Here is an 18,047-nt window from a genome sequence, read left to right on the forward strand (position 1 = left end):
AAACCAAACTTTTAAAATAATTTCTGTTCTATTTTTGATTATTTTCACAAATCAAAATCTCTCAAGGATAAATATTTGAACACCTGCCCACCTTCTGGGAATGCACAGAAATTGCTTATTTTCTTCTTGGAGCTTCTTAATTTTTTTACTTTCCTCAGTTGTCAGCAAACCACTTCTGTCCTCAGCAGAAATAATCTTAACATTCAGCTTCTCTATCAAGAGATAAATTTAAACTTTCAGTTGAAATGCATGTTAAAACTGCTCTCAGATAAGCATCACCAGGCCATCAACAAAACAATAATTTGCATAAACACTGCTGCTTCAATCAAGTACAAGTACACAGCAATGATAAATGAATAGCACAACTGCCACAAAATGCTGATGTAGAAAAAGAATTCTTACATACTGTATTACATAAGAACATAAGAAATAGGAGCAGGAGTAGGCCATCTAGCCCTTCGAGCCTGCCCCGCCATTCAATAAGATCATGGCTGATCTGTCGTGGCTCAGTTCCACCTTCCCGCCCTCTCCCCATAACCCTTAATCCCCTCTCTTATCAAAAACCCATCAACCCGCATCTTAAAAATATTTAGCGAGGCAGCCTCCACCACTTCAACGGGCAGAGAATTCCAGAGTTTCACCACCCTTTGAGTGAAGAAGTTCCTCCTCAACTCCGTTCTAAACCGCCCCCCCCCCTTTATCTTGAGGCTGTGCCCCCTAGTCCTACTGTCTTTTTTGAGCGGGAAGAGTCTCTCCACCTCTATCCTACCCATCCCATTCATCATCTTATACGTCTCAATGAGATCTCCCCTCATTCTTCTAAACTCCAACGAGTACAAGCCTAGTTTATTCAGCCTCTCCTCATAGCTCAACCCCCTCAACTCCGGTATCAGCCTAGTAAACCTCCTCTGCACTCCCTCCAAGGCCAAAATATCTTTGTGCAGGTGCGGCGCCCAAAACTGCACACAGTACTCCAGCTGCGGCCTCACCAATGCCCCATACAGCTGCAGCAAGACCTCCCTACTTTTATATTCAATCCCCCTCGCGATGAAGGCCAGCATCCCATTCGCCTTCCTGACCACCTGCTGCACCTGCAAGCTGGGTTTTTGCGACTCATGCACAAGGACCCCGAGGTCCCTCTGCACCGTCGCCTGCTGCAGTTTTTCGCCACGTAAGTAATAGTCCTTCCTACCATTATTCCTACCAAAGTGGACCACCTCACACTTGCCAACATTAAATTCCATTTGCCAGTTCCTGGCCCATTCGCCCAGCCTATCTAGATCCTTCTGCAGACTCTCCACACCCTCCGCACAATTTGCCGTTCCCCCAATCTTGGTGTCATCAGCAAATTTCGACACCCTACACTCGGTTTACCTACAAAATCACATCAAAAATCATACATCTAGATGCACGGTTAACAAAACCCTCCCTTTTGTCACTCATTTAATCACATTCTTGTTCAAACACTAGCGGATTGCACATAGTACTTGCAGAAAATTTGGGGCAAAGCATATTTTCCTGAAATGCATTAATAAAGCTGCAAGAATTGAACCAGGATTAAAACCAATTTTATGAAGATTCACCTCGTGGTAGCAAGTTCTGGATGAGGTAATGGGAACAGTATGTAGAAAAAAATCTCTTTTCCCAGAGAAAGACATGCAGCCTGTCAAAAGCACTGGCGAAAGCTTACAAGCTGGGTAATCATGGCAGTAAAAGCATTTTAACAAGGCAAAAGGAGCATAAAGACTTTTAAGGTGGAAAGCAGATCCCATAAAGTCGGAGAAGTGACGAGAACAGTTTGCAGAATCAGAAAGAGTCTAAACATATTAATAAACTGTTTATTTGACCAGAGACAAAGCACTTAACCAAGGGAGGAAGGAACGTAGAACAGTTGATCCAAAATTATCTGAAAGTCAGGAATGTTAACAATACACAGAAGTACAAGCCTGTGAGAAGTATGTTTCTACTCTTAGTGTTAATGCCTATTAAAAAGCAGAATTACATCTATAAATTGGGCAGAAGAAAATGAAAAAAAATGAAGAAAATGCATCTTAATTGGAGGGAGAGAACATAGGACAACACATAAATGGAACTGGTCATGGATTTGTCTGTTAACAAGAATTAATAAGAAATGATGAAATGTAATCTACCTAACAACAGGGTGACTCTGTCTGACAATAACAGTAACTCACATTCAAAGAGGTTGATGACGATCATCCTTTTCCCAGTAATGAGATTAGCAAATATCTAGATAAGATCAGATATAAATAGCCCCACCATTAGGAAGTAGTTTACCGAGATGAGGGGTCAGGGGAGCATACAGCTGTTTGTCAAGGAATGTAGGAGAGACAGACAGTCTAATTTACAGAGAACAGAATCAAAGACAGCCTGGGATACAGTTTGGTTTATTGTCACATGCATCAGTATACAGCAAGATGTATTGTTTCTTGCACGTTACATAGACAAAGCATACTGTTCGGAGAGAAGGAAAAGAGACAATGCAGAATGTAGTGTTACAGTCATAGCTAGTATGTAGAGAAAAGTCAACTGAACGCGAGGTAGGATTATTCAAAACTCTGATGGCAGCAGGGAAGAAGCTGTTCTTTAGTCGATTGATACATGTCCTCAGACTTTTGCATCTTTTTCCTGATGGAAGAAAGTATGTCTGGGGTGCTTGGGGTCCTTAATTATGCTGGATAAAAGCAAATTACTGTTGGTGCTGGAACCTGAAACCAAAAGAGAAAATGCTGGAACGTCTCAGCTGAGGCTTTCCAGTGTTTTCTCTTTGGGTCCTTAATTATACAGGCTGCTTTTCCAAGGCAGCAGGAACTAATTGTCAACTCCTGCAGAAGCAGATGGGCCAGTTTATTGTCTCACTGCAAGCCAGCTAACAGCAAACATCCTTTGTAAAGTCTAACAGCTAAATTAATGAAGAAATCTTCGTAAACACAGTTTAGCTATCTTTGGTTAACTGGGGAAAGATGCTTCTCAGACTGGATCATCCTCCTGGCATTGTGTGGTAACTATAAGCGGGATTTGACTTGAATTTTTGTTTAAGGTGGATGTTGTTTCAGGAATGGGGAAATCTTACTACGTTCAGGTATCAGGGATATAATTTGGAACACGGGGTTATTTCTAGAGAAAACTGTGTATATATGTATTACTCTGGGGTTTACATCCTTATAGCATTATAGTTCTGTTCATTTGTATTTATCTTTGCTTTCATTTAATAAACAGCCTTTGTAATTGGTACACTAATGGGCTGTTTATTCTTGTTTCATGTGACTCCTCACACCATTTCAAAAACAAAACAATATTATACACCACGAACTGGTGTCTCACTTTTGAGATGCCCTCACAGATAACATCAGCGCAATTTGTGATAAACTCCATGTTTAGAGTTCTGAATTAAATTCAACATGTCTTACCAGCTACGAACTCTGTGCCTGCCAATTCTGCAGTTGCCAGGAATTCATCTAAAGTACTTTGCTCTGTTACCGATTGTAGGTTGAGCCGACCCCAATTATATCCATCATTCAGCTCACTTGTATGAAGCTACACAATAGAAGAATTAGATTCAATTATTAAAACATCATCAATAACAACATTGAGTCAAGGTGAGCATACAGGAATTTGAGAGATAGTTTCTTTGGATTACTGGTAACAAAATCGTAAGTGCAAGTATAAAGCATGCTTCCCTGCTTACACTTACGCTAACTTTTCCACGAATAAAAGCTCAGAACTAGTCCAGGTTACCTTAAATTCAAAAATTGCCATAAGTACAATTCTAAAACACAAGTTTGAAAATCACAATGCCCCAATACATTATAAATAATACACTGCATTATCAAAAATCCAGGCACAAATTATTTTTTCTGGACAACAACTTGCTATAGTGTCTTGAAATATGGCAAAACAGTGCAATGGCCATCGAGGCATAAACAAACAGAATTATACGTCATACAAGGAGATATTAGGTGACCAAAAGCTTGGTTAAAGACAGGAATCCGAAAGCAGCCCTCAAAGGATTAGAGGGAGATGGAAGTGTAAAGAAATTCAGGGAAAAGGTTCCAGAACATAGAGCCTAGACAGTGATGGCCAGAAATAGGAAGAGAGGATTATGACAGGGATTTAAACACAAAGGTGAGAGCGTTAAAATAAAGACACTGGGAGACTCAAGAAAGCATTAGGCAGCAAGGAAATGCGTGATGAATGAACAGGATTTGGTATAAGAAGGACAATGGGGTGCAGTGCTTTGCTCCAGTTTCTGAACCATGAGACATCATTGATCACCAGGATAGTTGAACCTGGATGCAAGGAAGTCACAGATGAGTGCTTGAGGAGCAGATGGATAGAAGTCATGCACATGGAAGGTGGCAGTCTTGATGAATCATAGAATCCTCAAGTGCAGATAGAGACCATTCAGCCCATCAAATCTGCACTGGCAACAACTCCACCTAGACCCTAACCCCATAAACCCTTGTATTTACCCTGCTAAGTGGGGCAAATGGGATCAAAAGTTATGGGAAAAAGTAGGATTACGCTATTGAGTTGGACGATCAGCTATGATTGCAATAAATGGCAGAGCAGGCTAAAGGGCCAAATGGCCTCCTCCTGCTCCTATCCCATATGTTTCTACATTTAATCCTCTGACAATAAGGATCAATTTACCGTGGCCGGTCAATGTAACACGCACGTTTCTGAGCTGTTGTAGTCATGATGTGGAGATGCCAGCACTGGACTGGAGCAAGCACAGTAAGAAATCTCACAACCCTCCCGCTTACAGAACAGGACTCCCACTCACTTAACAAAGGAGCAGCGCTCCGAAAGCTAGTGGCTTTTGCTACCAAACAAACCTGCTGGACTTTAACCTGGTGTTGTGAGACTTCTTACTGTGGGAGGAAACCAGAACACAGGGGGAACCTGCAAACTCCACACCATACCGAGAGTCGGAATTGAGCCCGGGACTGTGAGGCAGCCGAGCTGATACTGTGTTAACTGTCCAACCTGAGACAATGGCACCCCGCCCCCACTCTCTCATTCAGGGGAATGAAACTGGTCTGATGGAGCTAGAGGCCGAAGATCAAACGTCTGAGGAAATATCGAGCTATCCAAATAGTCTGACAGCAGAACTGAGAGAGATGATGGACGAGGGTGAGCGTGGGGAGAGGGGTGACTGTGTGCGGGGTGGGGGGGTGAGAATTGGGGGGGAAAGTGCGGGGAGGCTACCCAGGGGAGGAGGTGAGTGTGAGGCCGCTCACCCAGCAGTCCGTTTTCCGCAGCCTCCTCCCGGCCTGGTTCTTGTCTCTGATCAGCGCTCGGCCCAGGCCGCCGCCGCCACCTTTCCTCTTGCCCATCACCCCGGCTCTGCGCAACCGCAGCGGCTCGTGGCCGCGTTCCCCCCCTCCCACGTGACGTGGTGACGGGCTATGCAAACAAATGCTTCCGGCGGCTCCAGCAGCTCCGACACAAAGGTTCCGGCTGCTCGGTTCGCAGTCCCTCAGCAAAGTGCTCCCTTCTCCAGCCTTTCAAATTCCTTTCTCCTCTGTCAGTTTGTTCTGTCTTAAAGAAATATTATCAGGAAATTTCAAATTGAATCAGTATGTTCCTGTTCAGAAAGTTCTGCAGGGATGTTTGGGTGGATCACATTACTTGATGCAATACAAATGTCTCTTTGCAGGGTTAAAATCATAATGAATTGTTGGGCAGCTCGAGGGTGGGTAGAGAAATAGACCATTCATTGTCTGATCTGTATATAGATTTCCTCATCTTAGATTCATATCCTTTGATATCCTGACCTCAGAAAAAAATGACTCAATCTTGAAAACATCAAATCAATCAACGCCCACAAGCTTTAGGGCGAGGAGTCCAGATTTTTCACTGTGCAACGAGTGTTCACTGACTTTACAATGGATTTCTTTAAAGTTAGTGTCCCCAATTTCTGCTGATTTCCACCATCACGCCTGTTTCGACCTTATCAAATCTCTTTAATATTTTGAACAGTACAGCCTATTGATCCATGGTTCGCAAGCAATCTGTCCAGTTGTAGTGGTTTACAAATGATGTGACTGCAGAAAGATATTCATAGAAACATAAAAGTAGGAGCTGGAAAAGGCCATTCAGCCCTTCAAGACTACTCTACTATTCATTACAATCATGGCTGATCATCTAACTCAGTAGCCTGTTCCCACATTTCCCCCATGTCCTTTGATCCCTTTAACCCCAATGGCACAGTGGTTAGCACTGCTGCCTCACAGTGCCAGGGATCCGGGTTCAATTCATCAGCTTGAATTGAACTGATGAATTCATCAGTGTGGTATTTGCATGTTCTCCCTGTGTCTGCGTGGGTTGCCCCGGGTGCTCTGGTTCCCTTTCACAGTCCAAAAGACGTGCTGGTTAAGTGTATTGGCCATGCTAAATTCTCCCTCAATATACCAGAACAGGTGCCGGAGTGTGAGGGTTTTCACAGTAACTCAAACTTAATTTCACATGCTTTTTTTTTAATGTGCGATTTTGTCAAAAGACTTCTGAAAGTCCTGATAACCCTCATCCATTGCCCCACATCAACTCTATGATCCACATCTTCAAAGAATTCCAGTAGGCAAGCATAATTTCCCTTTCGTTAATCTAGCTGATTCTGTTGGATTCTACCACTGTTTTCCAATAAACACTTAATGTTCAGCCTTACAAGCCTTTGAACCTCTTCATGAAACCTACTGAACAAAGCATACAACATGATGGCAGTTAATGAAAGCCAGAACTCCAGAGATGCTGGTGAAGGAGTCCAGAATCTGAGACACTAAAGGAACAGCATCCTGACCTGAATGGAATGCACCTGAACCGAAGACACATGTGGAGATCATAAAAGGAAGTTCCACTGCAGATGTGGAGGCCGAAGGGCAGAATAAAAATCCATTGTGCAACCAAAGGGCAACAGCCAAGCACATGGAGGTCCATTGTGAATCCCCATCAGTTCAGTCAAAGAACCTAGTAAGGATGAGCAAACATTGAGTACCATGGCTCTCTGTAAAAATCAAGTCAGAACAGTCCGTTTCACTGATCACTTTAACACAATTTTTAAGGCTGGTAATAAGATAAAGTTTTTAAAATTCAATCAAAGTCAGGTATCACCTATAATTAAAATACACCAAAAACATTCTAAAGGGCCCTAAGCTTTGATTTCAAGAATCACTACAGAAAACCCCTCGAGTTTGAATGGAGCGTAGGAAGAAGTGAAAAAAGTTACTGCAGGACCATCTTAAAAAATGCAACAGCATTTAACGTTGTTTTACCCCAAGCTAAAATGTGACCATGGGTGACAATTCAATCCTACCAGATCAATTTGAGCTGACCCAAAGGCCAAAGTTGGGCATGTTGGAGAAGACATTTTCTTAATTTACCAGAGCGCATGGGGATTAAAATAGGAAATCAGATCAAGTCCAAATTAATATGTTTTTAGACTCGTTTGGAGAATTTGCAGATGGCATAATCCTAATGCATGGCATTGATCGACTTTCAGCTAGTTTTGATGAAATATTAAAAGCCTTTGATAAATATTTTAATTTTGAAATTGTGGAGTGCACGGAGCTTAGAAAAGAGCATCCCCAATGAAGCAATGCAAGATAAAGAGACAATACCAGGCAAACTACATGAGAACGGCAGACCACGCCAGCACATGCAGAAGACAGAAAGTCTTAGAAATAGATCTTCTTGATGATGCCAATACATTACCCAAATTTCAACAGCAGGTGGCAGTAACAGCTGATTCTGACTGAAGGCAAAGCCTGAGCACGTTCCAAGCTGCGAACGGACAATGAAGCCACAAGGAGCACAATTACCAAACTGAAACAAGCTAAGACTCTGCAGGATCTAGACCTGTCTAACAGTGAATCCGAGATGAAGGACAAGGACGATGATCTGCTGCAGGTGGAGAAATAAAAGACAGAAATAGGATCGACAAATGTTCATATCAAAACTGAATTACAGGACTTGAAACACAAGATTCAAGCAGGATTTGTAGCTTTGAACATGCATGATAACCTGAAGCGTTCAATTAACCGAACTGTTCAAGATCTGCACAGTCAACTTTGTGAGACTCACTATGTTACAGGGAGACGTCAAAAGAAACACAGAGGCTGAATGTTGAGAAGATTAGAATCATTAAGAATCTACGCAGTGTGAAGACTCAGTACATAACAGTTCTGAAGGGAGGCAGGATAGGCTGGGTTTTTTTCTATAGAGCCTAGAGGCTGAGGGGACATGTCATTGAGGTGTATAAATTTATGAGGGATAAAGGTACAGTATATAGGAAGAAACCTTTCCCCTTGATAGAGGGGTCAGTAACCAAGGGACATAAATTTACGGTAAGGAGTAGGAGATTTAGAAAGGATTTGAGGAAAAGTTTTTTCACCCAGAAGGTGTTGGGAATCTGGAATTCCCTGTCCAAAAGGGTGGTAGACATTCAAGAAGCATTTAGATGGGCACTTGAAACACGATTGCAAACAAAGTGCTGGAAAATGGGATAAAAATAGGTAGGTGGTTGATAGCTGGCACAGACACGATGGGCCAAAGGGACTCTTTGGCTGTAAAACTATGACTCCATATCTCCAAAAGAAGAAAGTAGCAACTCTGAATTTCATTATTGCCAAACCGAACAGAGAATTGGCAGAACTCAACAAGAAGTACAGCCAAGCAGAACAGCAGACAGAAAATATACTCAATTAAATTGCTGCCTTAAAAAAATTTTAGAAGATTCGATACAAGTCCCTGGAAAAATATGAGGAGTTTAAAAAAGTGTTGGAGATTACTTCAGAAAAAACTTCACTAGAACTATCAGTAGTGACAAAACAATGCATGGAAGTGCAGAGTGATCAGATGAGCCGAGCTGTGTAAGAAATGAACAGTTGAAAAAAATAGCTAATTGTCCTTCATGATTAAATGTAAAAAGAATGCATAACAGTCCAATAGCATGGATAAATGAAAATGCTTTAAACAGTAAGATTGAGGAACAGCAGAACAAAACTGAGGATACTCTGTTAAATGACAAGATAATCCAAGAGGAAACAATTGAGCTTTGCAAAGAAAAGAGTTTCACGTGCTCTGAAGATTCCTCAGGTCAAAACTTATTCCTCTGGAAAAATTATGGAGAAGCAACCTGAATTTAATGCTACTCTGATAGAGCTGAAGAGCCAATTCACAGAGAAGATGTGGCAAAGTTTGATGTTTCAGGAGAAAGCCAAGAGGTAAGAGGTAAGCAGAGCTGAAGAAAACAGTCAGAGAGTTGGGAGGAAATTTGGAAAAACATTACTGGCAGAATTTTTCGGCTGAGCTTGCTCTGAAACTGGAAAATCCTGTCTGAGGTCAAGAGACATTTCCATGTTCTGCTCCTCACCCACTATGGACAGAATGGGAAAATGGGAAAATTTGCCACTACATTTCCAAAGAGATTACTGAAGAAATGGAAAGCAAATTTGAAAATTAAATGGACGTGAGGGTGAGCACCTGGATAAAGTGATGAGGAAGTATGCAGAGGTCAAACAGCAAAGTGGAAGAGTACAGGAGGAAAGTGCTAGCCTGCAATCAGGCATTGAGTGAGGGATTATGGTTACAGTAGATTCCTGTTAAAAGTGTTTGAGACAATGAAAACATTGCTGAATAACAGAGTTCGGGAACTGCAGGAGGAAAAGGAGAAGCTGAAGATTTCAGTGTGTAGGAGCAATAGACAGATTAAAACTTGCAGCTCTAATTCAACAATCAAAAAATAGAGTTCCTACCACTTATGCCACATACCCAATTGAAAGCTGAAGTTCTCACAAAGGAGTGTAATGACACTCAGAACCAATTAGCAGAAGTAAGCTTACAGAACGAGAGCTTGGAGGATAGTATGAGGGAACCAGGCTTGGCTAAAGAAAAACTGTTCAGTGCAGAAAACCAATATTCACGGATGAAAGGTGATTTTTTATTTAAAATGTAAAATAACACCTGATGAGAGCACTGAAATGATGCTTAAAGGAAGTAGAACACTTGAAAGAGGACTTGAAACACCTAAATTATAAACATGCACAAACATTAATAAGTCTTCAATTAGAACTCGGTAAACTTCAAGAGCAGGATGCGCTCGCTCCAAGTCCAGAAAATCCTGCCCAAGGTCAATGGATCTTTTCATGGTCCATGTCCTACCCACCTTGATGGATGAGATGGCAAAATTCCACCTCTGGTATCAGATGTCTATTAAGTATCATGACAAATTCCTGGAGCAGAAGAAGGAATTATGGATGAATCAGAACAATTAGTTGAATGCAGCTTGAACAACCAACACCCAAGAAATGGTGGCAACTCGATCCAATCTGAAGAACATGATAGAGGAGATCAGCAGTACATAAAACCAACCCAGACTTTAAAAGCAGGCAAAGAAAATTCTACGAAATGGATTGTGGATTACTGAATGAACAAGTCTAAGGAGCAGTCAATGATCATGGAATAAAGATTCTGAAAGAAACTGAATTGAGAAACAGGTGGAAATGAAGATTCCGTTTTTATACAGGACTCTTTTGCTGTACAGGCTGCTTCCAGGAACACACACTAAGAAAACATCTACTTCTGCAGAAGGACCATCAACACCATGAAAGACACTCTTTATCTGAAAGTTGCCGGTCTTCCAGTGAATGGACCGAATTTGCAGCCTGCCACATTCCAAGGTTCAGGACTGAATGCTGAGAGATGCACTAAAGCTAAATGGGAACAGCCATGTGAATAGCCACTGTCTAAGGCCTTTCAACCATAGTACACATAGGGACAAGAAATTGTGTGAAACCCTTTGGACCATATGTTTGACATGAAACGAAGACTGCAAATATGAACTGTAATTGTAAGTGTATGAAGTACCTCAGAGTACACACACCATACGGTGTGTTAAAATAAATTGATATGGTTTTCATTTTATGCAATGTCAACTTTGAACTGATATCCAAAATATTTTTACAAATTTTATGAATAAAATATATTTTTGAAAAGAAATGGAGTGTGGGGAAGAGATCAAAAATAATGACTTTAGTCTTCTCAATGTTTAATTGAAATGATAATCTATACACAAATCGTTTCACCTGCCATCCCTGACAGCACAAAACTCGCAGTGGATAGGAGATGAAAACAGATTCTGAATTCATACTTCATGTTCTTCGGGTGTGCTCACCCCTATTGAACTGTACTCTCTCAATCGGCTACTATCTTAAGTATATAGAATAACTTCATCTGACTGTCAGAATCATCAAGTAGATTGAGCCGTAAAATGGGATCATGGAATGGTTACAGCACAGGAGGCCACTCAACTCACCATGTTCATGCTGGCTCTCTGTAAGAACACCCAAATGAATCCCACAACACTACCATTTCCCTATAGCCCTGCAAATTTTTTTTTGTTCAGGTGCTTCTCTGATTTCCTCTTGAAAGCTCCACTGTTTCCGCTTCCACACACTCTAAGCTAGTACATTCCAGATCCTAAACACTAGTTGCACTAAAAGGATTCCTTCACATCACTGTTGATTCCTTTGCCAATTACCTTGAATTGATATCCTTTGGTTCTCAATCCTTCCGCTGAAGGGAACTGTTTCTCTCCATCTAATCAGTTAAGACAACTCATTATTTTGAACTCCTCCATCAAATCCCCACCCCCCATGTTCTCCTCTCTAAGGCGCACAGTACCAATTTCTCTAATCCATCCATGTTAGTGAAGTCCTTCATTTGTGGCACTATTGTTGTAAATATTTTTTGCACTCTTTCTAAAGCCTTCGCATTCTTTCTCAATCATGGTGCAAGCTGAACGAGTGTTTTATGAAGGTTCACAATAACTTCTTTGCTTTTGTACTCTATGCCTTTATTTGTAATGTCCAGGATCCCTGATTACTTTTTGACCGCTTTCTGCTCTACTGCCTTCAATGATTTGTGCACAAATACCCCAGGTCTGTCTGTTCTTGTACCCAAACCCCCTTCAAAATTGTGCCATTTTACATTGCACCTCCTTGTTCCTTCTACCAAAGTGCATCACTTCACACTTCTGTACATTAAATTTCATCTGTCACATGTCCACCCATTCCACCAGCCTATGATCCTTGTGAAGTCTATCACTATGCCCCTCACAGGTCACAATACTTCCAGGTTTTTGGGGCATCTGGAAATTTTGAATCTGTGCCCAATGTACCTATGTTTAGGCCATTAAGAAAGATCAAGAAAAGGAGTGGTCCTAATACTGACTGCTGCAAAATTTGACTATATACATACCTCTTGTCCTTTTATTTTTACTTTATTTTACTGTTTTGTTCATAAAATAATTGTTCACAACTATTGTTTCCTGTCATTCCATACTGCCACTTTTATTCCACTAATTCCTACTTAGCTGACAAGCCAACTACATAACACTTTATCAAATGCCTTTTGGAAGCCTGTGTATTACAAAATTGCATTGTGCTCACCAACCCTCCCCATTATCTGACCAAAAAAACTCAATCAAGTTAGTTAAACACGGGTTTCCTTTAACAAATCTATGCTGGCTTTCCATAATGAATCCACACTTGTTCAAGTCATTATTAATTTGGTCCTGGATTATCAGAAAGATTTTCCAACCACCATTGTTGAAATAACTGTTGGGGTTATCCTTACGCACTTACTTGGACAAGGATGTGACATTTGAAATTCTCCACCTTTTCTGTATTAATGGAGGATTGGAAGATTATGGTTAGATCCTCTACAATTTCCACCATTATTTTTCTCCCATCTAGTTTTTGTGGCTTCTCAACTTTGAATGCAGACAATTTCTCCGATACCTCCGCCTCATCGATTTTTAGCCCATCCAGTATGTTATCATCCTTGGCCAGAACCTAAATTGTTGGTAAGATCTGGGTTGAACTAATTCGGTGGTACAGTCGTTAACACTGCTGCCTCACACAGCCAGGGACCCGAGTTCAATTCCCAGCTTGGGTCACTGTGTGGAGTTTGCACATTCTCCCCATGTCTGTGTGGGTTTCCTCCAGGCGCTCTGGTTTCCTCCCACAGTCTGAAAGACGTGCTGGTTAGATGCATTGACCCAAACAGGCGCTGGAGTGTGACAACTAGAGGAATTTCACAATAACTTAATTGCAGTGTTAATGTCAGCCTTACTTGTGACTAATTAAATAAAACTCAGTTAAAGTAAAGTTTATTTAACTAAACAAAGTTTGAGAATCAAGACACTCACTGAATGAATAAAGTCAAAAGATTCCAAGGGTTTACAACAATGACTGTGCTTTAAAAATACTTCATTGGCTGTGAAACACTTTGGGGCATTTTCTTGTCAAAAAAAAAGGCCATTTATAAATGCAAATTATTTCTTATTTTTGGAAGCCAATGATAATTACATAATTAGCAGGTTTGTGAATAATAAAATGAAATATTTTAAGGGCAAATTTGTTGATAAAGGACAGCTTGATCTAAACATAGTGCTGGAAATTCTACTTTGATGATTTAAAAGCTGTTTATTTCAGACTCAGCATGATTTGCATAGAATCTGAAACAGGTGAAAATGATTTTAACAGCTCTTTGTGTGCTATTACCCTCATTAACAAGCTGCATATTCTTTTAAATGTGGTCCTCATTATTATGTATGTTCAGATTCTTAAAAATATCTAAATGGATCAGGTTAGCATAAAATGACAAACTGCACCAAATTGCCATTTAATTCACTCACCTAATTGCTCAAAATAGGAATTACACATTACTTCTGTTTACCATCTTTTGACATGCACCTCAATCACACCAGCTATCATAATGACTAAACAGGTCCACAGTTTGAAGAGTCTGCAAAATGTAAATAAATGATTGAAGGCGTCAACAGGTGGCGCTCTTTCACCACATCCTAAGTGTTCAGAAACTAGTGTTAAGCCATTGGTATATCCTCCTTCTCCTTTCCGATATAAACCGAACAATAAATCATTTAACTTCACACACCGATCTTTCTTATTGATTGTAGATCTGGCAACTCTGGAGATTTGTATGGTCAGATGTCTTCAATCAGCAGAAGATGCAATATACAATAACGGTGAAAATAAAAGTCAATACAATAAACTCATAGAATCACAGAATGGTTACAGCACAGAAAGAGGCCAATCAGTCTGTCATATCTGTGTTGGCTCTCCAAAGCAGCAATTCATCCAGTGCCAATCCTTGTAGCCTTGTCCACTCTTGCTTTTCAAGTAATAGTCCAATTCTCACTTGAATGTTTCGACTGAACCTGTCTCCATCACATTCTCAGGCAGTATATTCCAGATCTTAACCAAGCATGTTACTGTTGCTTCTTTTGTTAATTATCTTATATCCTCTGATTCTTGATCCTTCCAATAATGGGAACAGTTTTTTTCCAATCTACTCCAGAATCCACATGATTTTGAATACCTCAATCAAATCTCCGCTCACTCTTCTCTTCTCCAAGGAGAACAGTGCCAAGCTTTCTAACCTACTTATGTAATGCCTAGAACCATGCTCATGAATTTTTTCTGCACCCTGTCTAATGTCTTCACATCCTTCCTAATATATGGTTCTCAGGAATGGATATCGTACTCCTCTTTAGATCAAATCCATATCTTATATAGATTTAACACAACTTCCTTGCTTTTGTACTGTATGCTCCTGTTGATAAAGTCCAGGATGTTGTCTACTTTATTTATTACACTCTCAATCTGTCATGCCACTTTCAGAGATTTATGTACATAAACACCCAGTTTCTTTTGCTCCTGCACTCTCTTTATAACTATATCCTTTATATTCTATTGTCTTTCTTTGTTCTTCCAACCAAAATGAATCACTTCACACTTTGTGTTAAATTCCATATGCTTGTTGTTTGCCATCCCACTAACCTATTCATGTTCTTTTGAAGTTCTACTATTCTTCTCACAGTTCATAATATTTTAAAGTTTTGTATCATCCACAAATTTTGACGTTGTGTCCTGTACACCAAGGTCCAGGGGATTACAGAACACGTGGAAAGCATTAACAGGATTGGACAAAGCTGTTAGTTTATTGGTTTATGAAAGGCAAAGAGGCAAAGAACAGGGATCCTAACATGGATCTGCAGAGGATACCATTGCAAACACTCCACCAGTCCAAAAAACGTTTGCAAACCACCACTCTTTACTTCGTGTCACCCAGCCAATTTTGTAATAATGTTGCTACTGTCCCTTTTATCCCTTGAGCTCTAACTTTGCTCACAAATCTGTCGTATCTTTTATGAAATGCCTTTTGGAAGTCCATGTACACCACATCAGCAGCATTACCCTCATCAACCTTCCCTGTTACTTCATTAAAAAAAAAACTCAAGCTAGTTAGCTAAACACAATTTTCTCCTAGCAATCCTGTGCTAGCTTTCTCCTGTTTTGTGTGAAGTAAAAGAACAGATGTCTTCATCAGAGGATCGATGTTGTAATGAAGGCTGCCATTCGGAGATGTCAGGGGTAAGTTTTTCACTCAGAGGGTGGTGGGTGCGTGGAATCGGCTGCCGGCAGTGGTAGTGGAGGCGGATTTGATAGGGTCTTTTAAGACACTTTTGGATAAGTACATGGGACTTAGTAAGATAGAGGTTTATAGGTAAGCCTAGTAGGTAGGGACATGTTCGGCGCAACTTGTGGACTGAATGGCCTGTTTGTGCTGTAGTTTTTTTCTATGTTCTATCAATGGAGCTATAGATTTATCTGCAAGTTTACTGTTATTCGATTGCAGTAGAAATAGTTCAGTTCAAAATGTTGTTCAATAAAAATAAAATTGATTTGTTGCCAATTTCCGAATATTGTCACAAAAAAATCAATAATTCTGAAGAATATCTGAAAAATATATCTGAGGAAGCAGCGAGAGAGAGAACCCCCTTTCACATGCATCTTCATAGAATAAGCAACTGGTAAGAGAAAATTCAACGAAAGTAATACTGGCTGGAATTTTAACACAGTAAAAAGTCTGACAACACCAGGTTTTAGTCCAACCGATTTATTTGATAATAGACTCACAAGCTTTCGGGGTTAGTCCCTTCGTCAGGTGAATGGAGAGTTCTGGCCTCAGACAGAGCATATAAAGCACAGACAGTTTAGAGATTACTGATTAGAATGCGAATCCTTACACCTAACCTGCTGTTCAAGACCTGAAGTGGCTGACAATGTGAGTGGAAGGAGCACTGATCACAGATTAAAGAGATGTGTATTGTCTCCAGACAGTACAGTGAGTGAGGTTTTGCAAACCCAGGCAGGTCACAGGGGTTACAGATAGTGCGTCGCACTATTGTCAGCCACTTCAAGTCTTGAACAGCAGGTTAGGTGTAAGGATTCGCATTCCAATCAGTAATCTCTAAACTGTCTGTGCTTTATATGCTCTGTGAGGCCAGAACTCTCCATTCACCTGACGAAGGGACTAACCCCGAAAGCTTGTGAGTCTATTATCAAATAAATCGGTTGGACTAAAACCTGGTGTTGTCAGACTTTTTACTGTGTTTATGCCAGTCCAACGCCGGCATACCCACATCATGGAATTTTAACACCACGCCCACCTCCGCTCGCAGAACAGAATTCGCCATTGGCCTTGGGCGGGATTTTATGAGCCTTGCCCGAGCAAGGTTTGTGTCATTGTGTCTGAAAACCAGATTCGTAAAAGCAGAATATTGCGGCACAGTGGCCTCACAGTTCCAGGGACCCATGACCAATTCCCAGCTTGGGTGACTGCGCAGGATCACCCTGTGTGGGTTTTCTCCAGGTGCTGTGGTTTCCTCCCACAATCTGATAGGTGTACTGGTTAGGTGCCTTGACCATGCTAAATTCTCCCTCAGTATACCCGAACAGGCGCCAGAATGTGGCGACTACGGGCTCTTCACAGCAACTTCATTGCAGTGCTAATGTGAGCCTTCTTGTGACTTAAACTGAGCTCCCACTTTTCGTAAACCTTATCGGTCTAATACATCTCAAATCTTCTAAAGCCACTTTGTGCAATAGTCGCATCAACGATGGTCCCTTTTCTTCGCTTCTTCTCTGAAGTCAGTGACTCAAGTCGGAATTCCGCAGACAGTGAGTTCTCCGGCAGCCTGTTACTGTGTTTACCCCAGTCCAACGCCGGCACATCCACATCATGACTGTTTGTTTGAACCAGAGGGAGCGGCTGCCGATAAGAGTTCCTGACTGCAGGCGGCAGTGCAGACACAATTCTTGAGCTTGACATCTCATCTTCAGCAGAGCTCATTGGAAAGAGATCAGGACGAAAACGGCTCATCCCGTGCATGGTTTACAGCGATGCAGCGTTTGATTGTTGCTGCTCCGGGCGAACTCAGCTCAACTTGTCCATCTCACTGCTTCTCACTCCCTCGAACCTCGAGCTGTATTTCCCCACTGTTAACCCATTCCCCATTCCTGTGCAACCTGGTATCTGAATGCATGAAAACCACCTCCCCGTTTTAGCCCAGATTAGGACTACAGCAATTTTTTAAAAAAATGACAATTTAAATTCCAATTAATCCTACCCCCATTCAAACATTTCCTCTTGTCTTGGGTCCCGGGCAAGATCTCCGGTTCTATTTAATGGTCGGTGATTTAGATTTAGGGACATAATTAAGAAGGTTTGCAGATAATACAAAACTCTGTATAGTCGATAGTAAGAAAGAAAGCTGTGGAGTGGAGGGTGATATCAAGTAACTGGGGTAGATGGATAGAGCAGTGACAAATGGAACTCAGTTCAGTGAAATGGAAGGTAATGCATTGGGGAGGGAAAATGTCATGTTCACAGTGTTTAAGGGGTTTTAATTGGTTAACTGAGTTCTATCCTCTCTCTCTAAGGGAATATTTCATTGCGATAACTTCCTATAAGTGAGTCGGTGTGGCTCCTCCCCGTTCCAGTGACTGGATGGTTCACTCCAGTCTATATTTACATCTCTCAGCCCGGGACTGTATCAACTTAAACACGAGTCAGTGTCAGCAACATGAGAAGTACAGGAGGGCTGGAGGCAGTGAGCCCAGGGCGAGCCCGGACAGAGACAAGGATGGGGTGGCGGGTGG

General features: G+C 41.2%; 1 protein-coding gene across 1 annotated transcript in view; it reads right to left on the reverse strand.

Moving 5' to 3' along the window:
* The window catches only part of lsg1 (large 60S subunit nuclear export GTPase 1), a 28,752-nt gene extending 23,361 nt beyond the window's left edge, over window positions 1-5,391 (reverse strand). Inside the window, exons 1-3 of the mRNA XM_080185669.1 lie at window positions 5,262-5,391; window positions 3,429-3,555; window positions 92-212 (exon numbers count right to left, since the gene is read on the reverse strand). Of these exons, the coding sequence (XP_080041795.1) occupies window positions 92-212; window positions 3,429-3,555; window positions 5,262-5,357 (344 nt within the window). The 5' untranslated portion in view covers window positions 5,358-5,391. The remainder of the gene's footprint in view (window positions 1-91; window positions 213-3,428; window positions 3,556-5,261) is intronic.
* Window positions 5,392-18,047: the final 12,656 nt, after the last annotated feature.

This window comes from Carcharhinus amblyrhynchos, chromosome 3 (assembly GCF_965287045.1).
Source record: "Carcharhinus amblyrhynchos chromosome 3, sCarAmb.v2.hapA, whole genome shotgun sequence".
In the NCBI taxonomy this organism is placed as follows: Eukaryota; Metazoa; Chordata; class Chondrichthyes; order Carcharhiniformes; family Carcharhinidae; genus Carcharhinus; species Carcharhinus amblyrhynchos.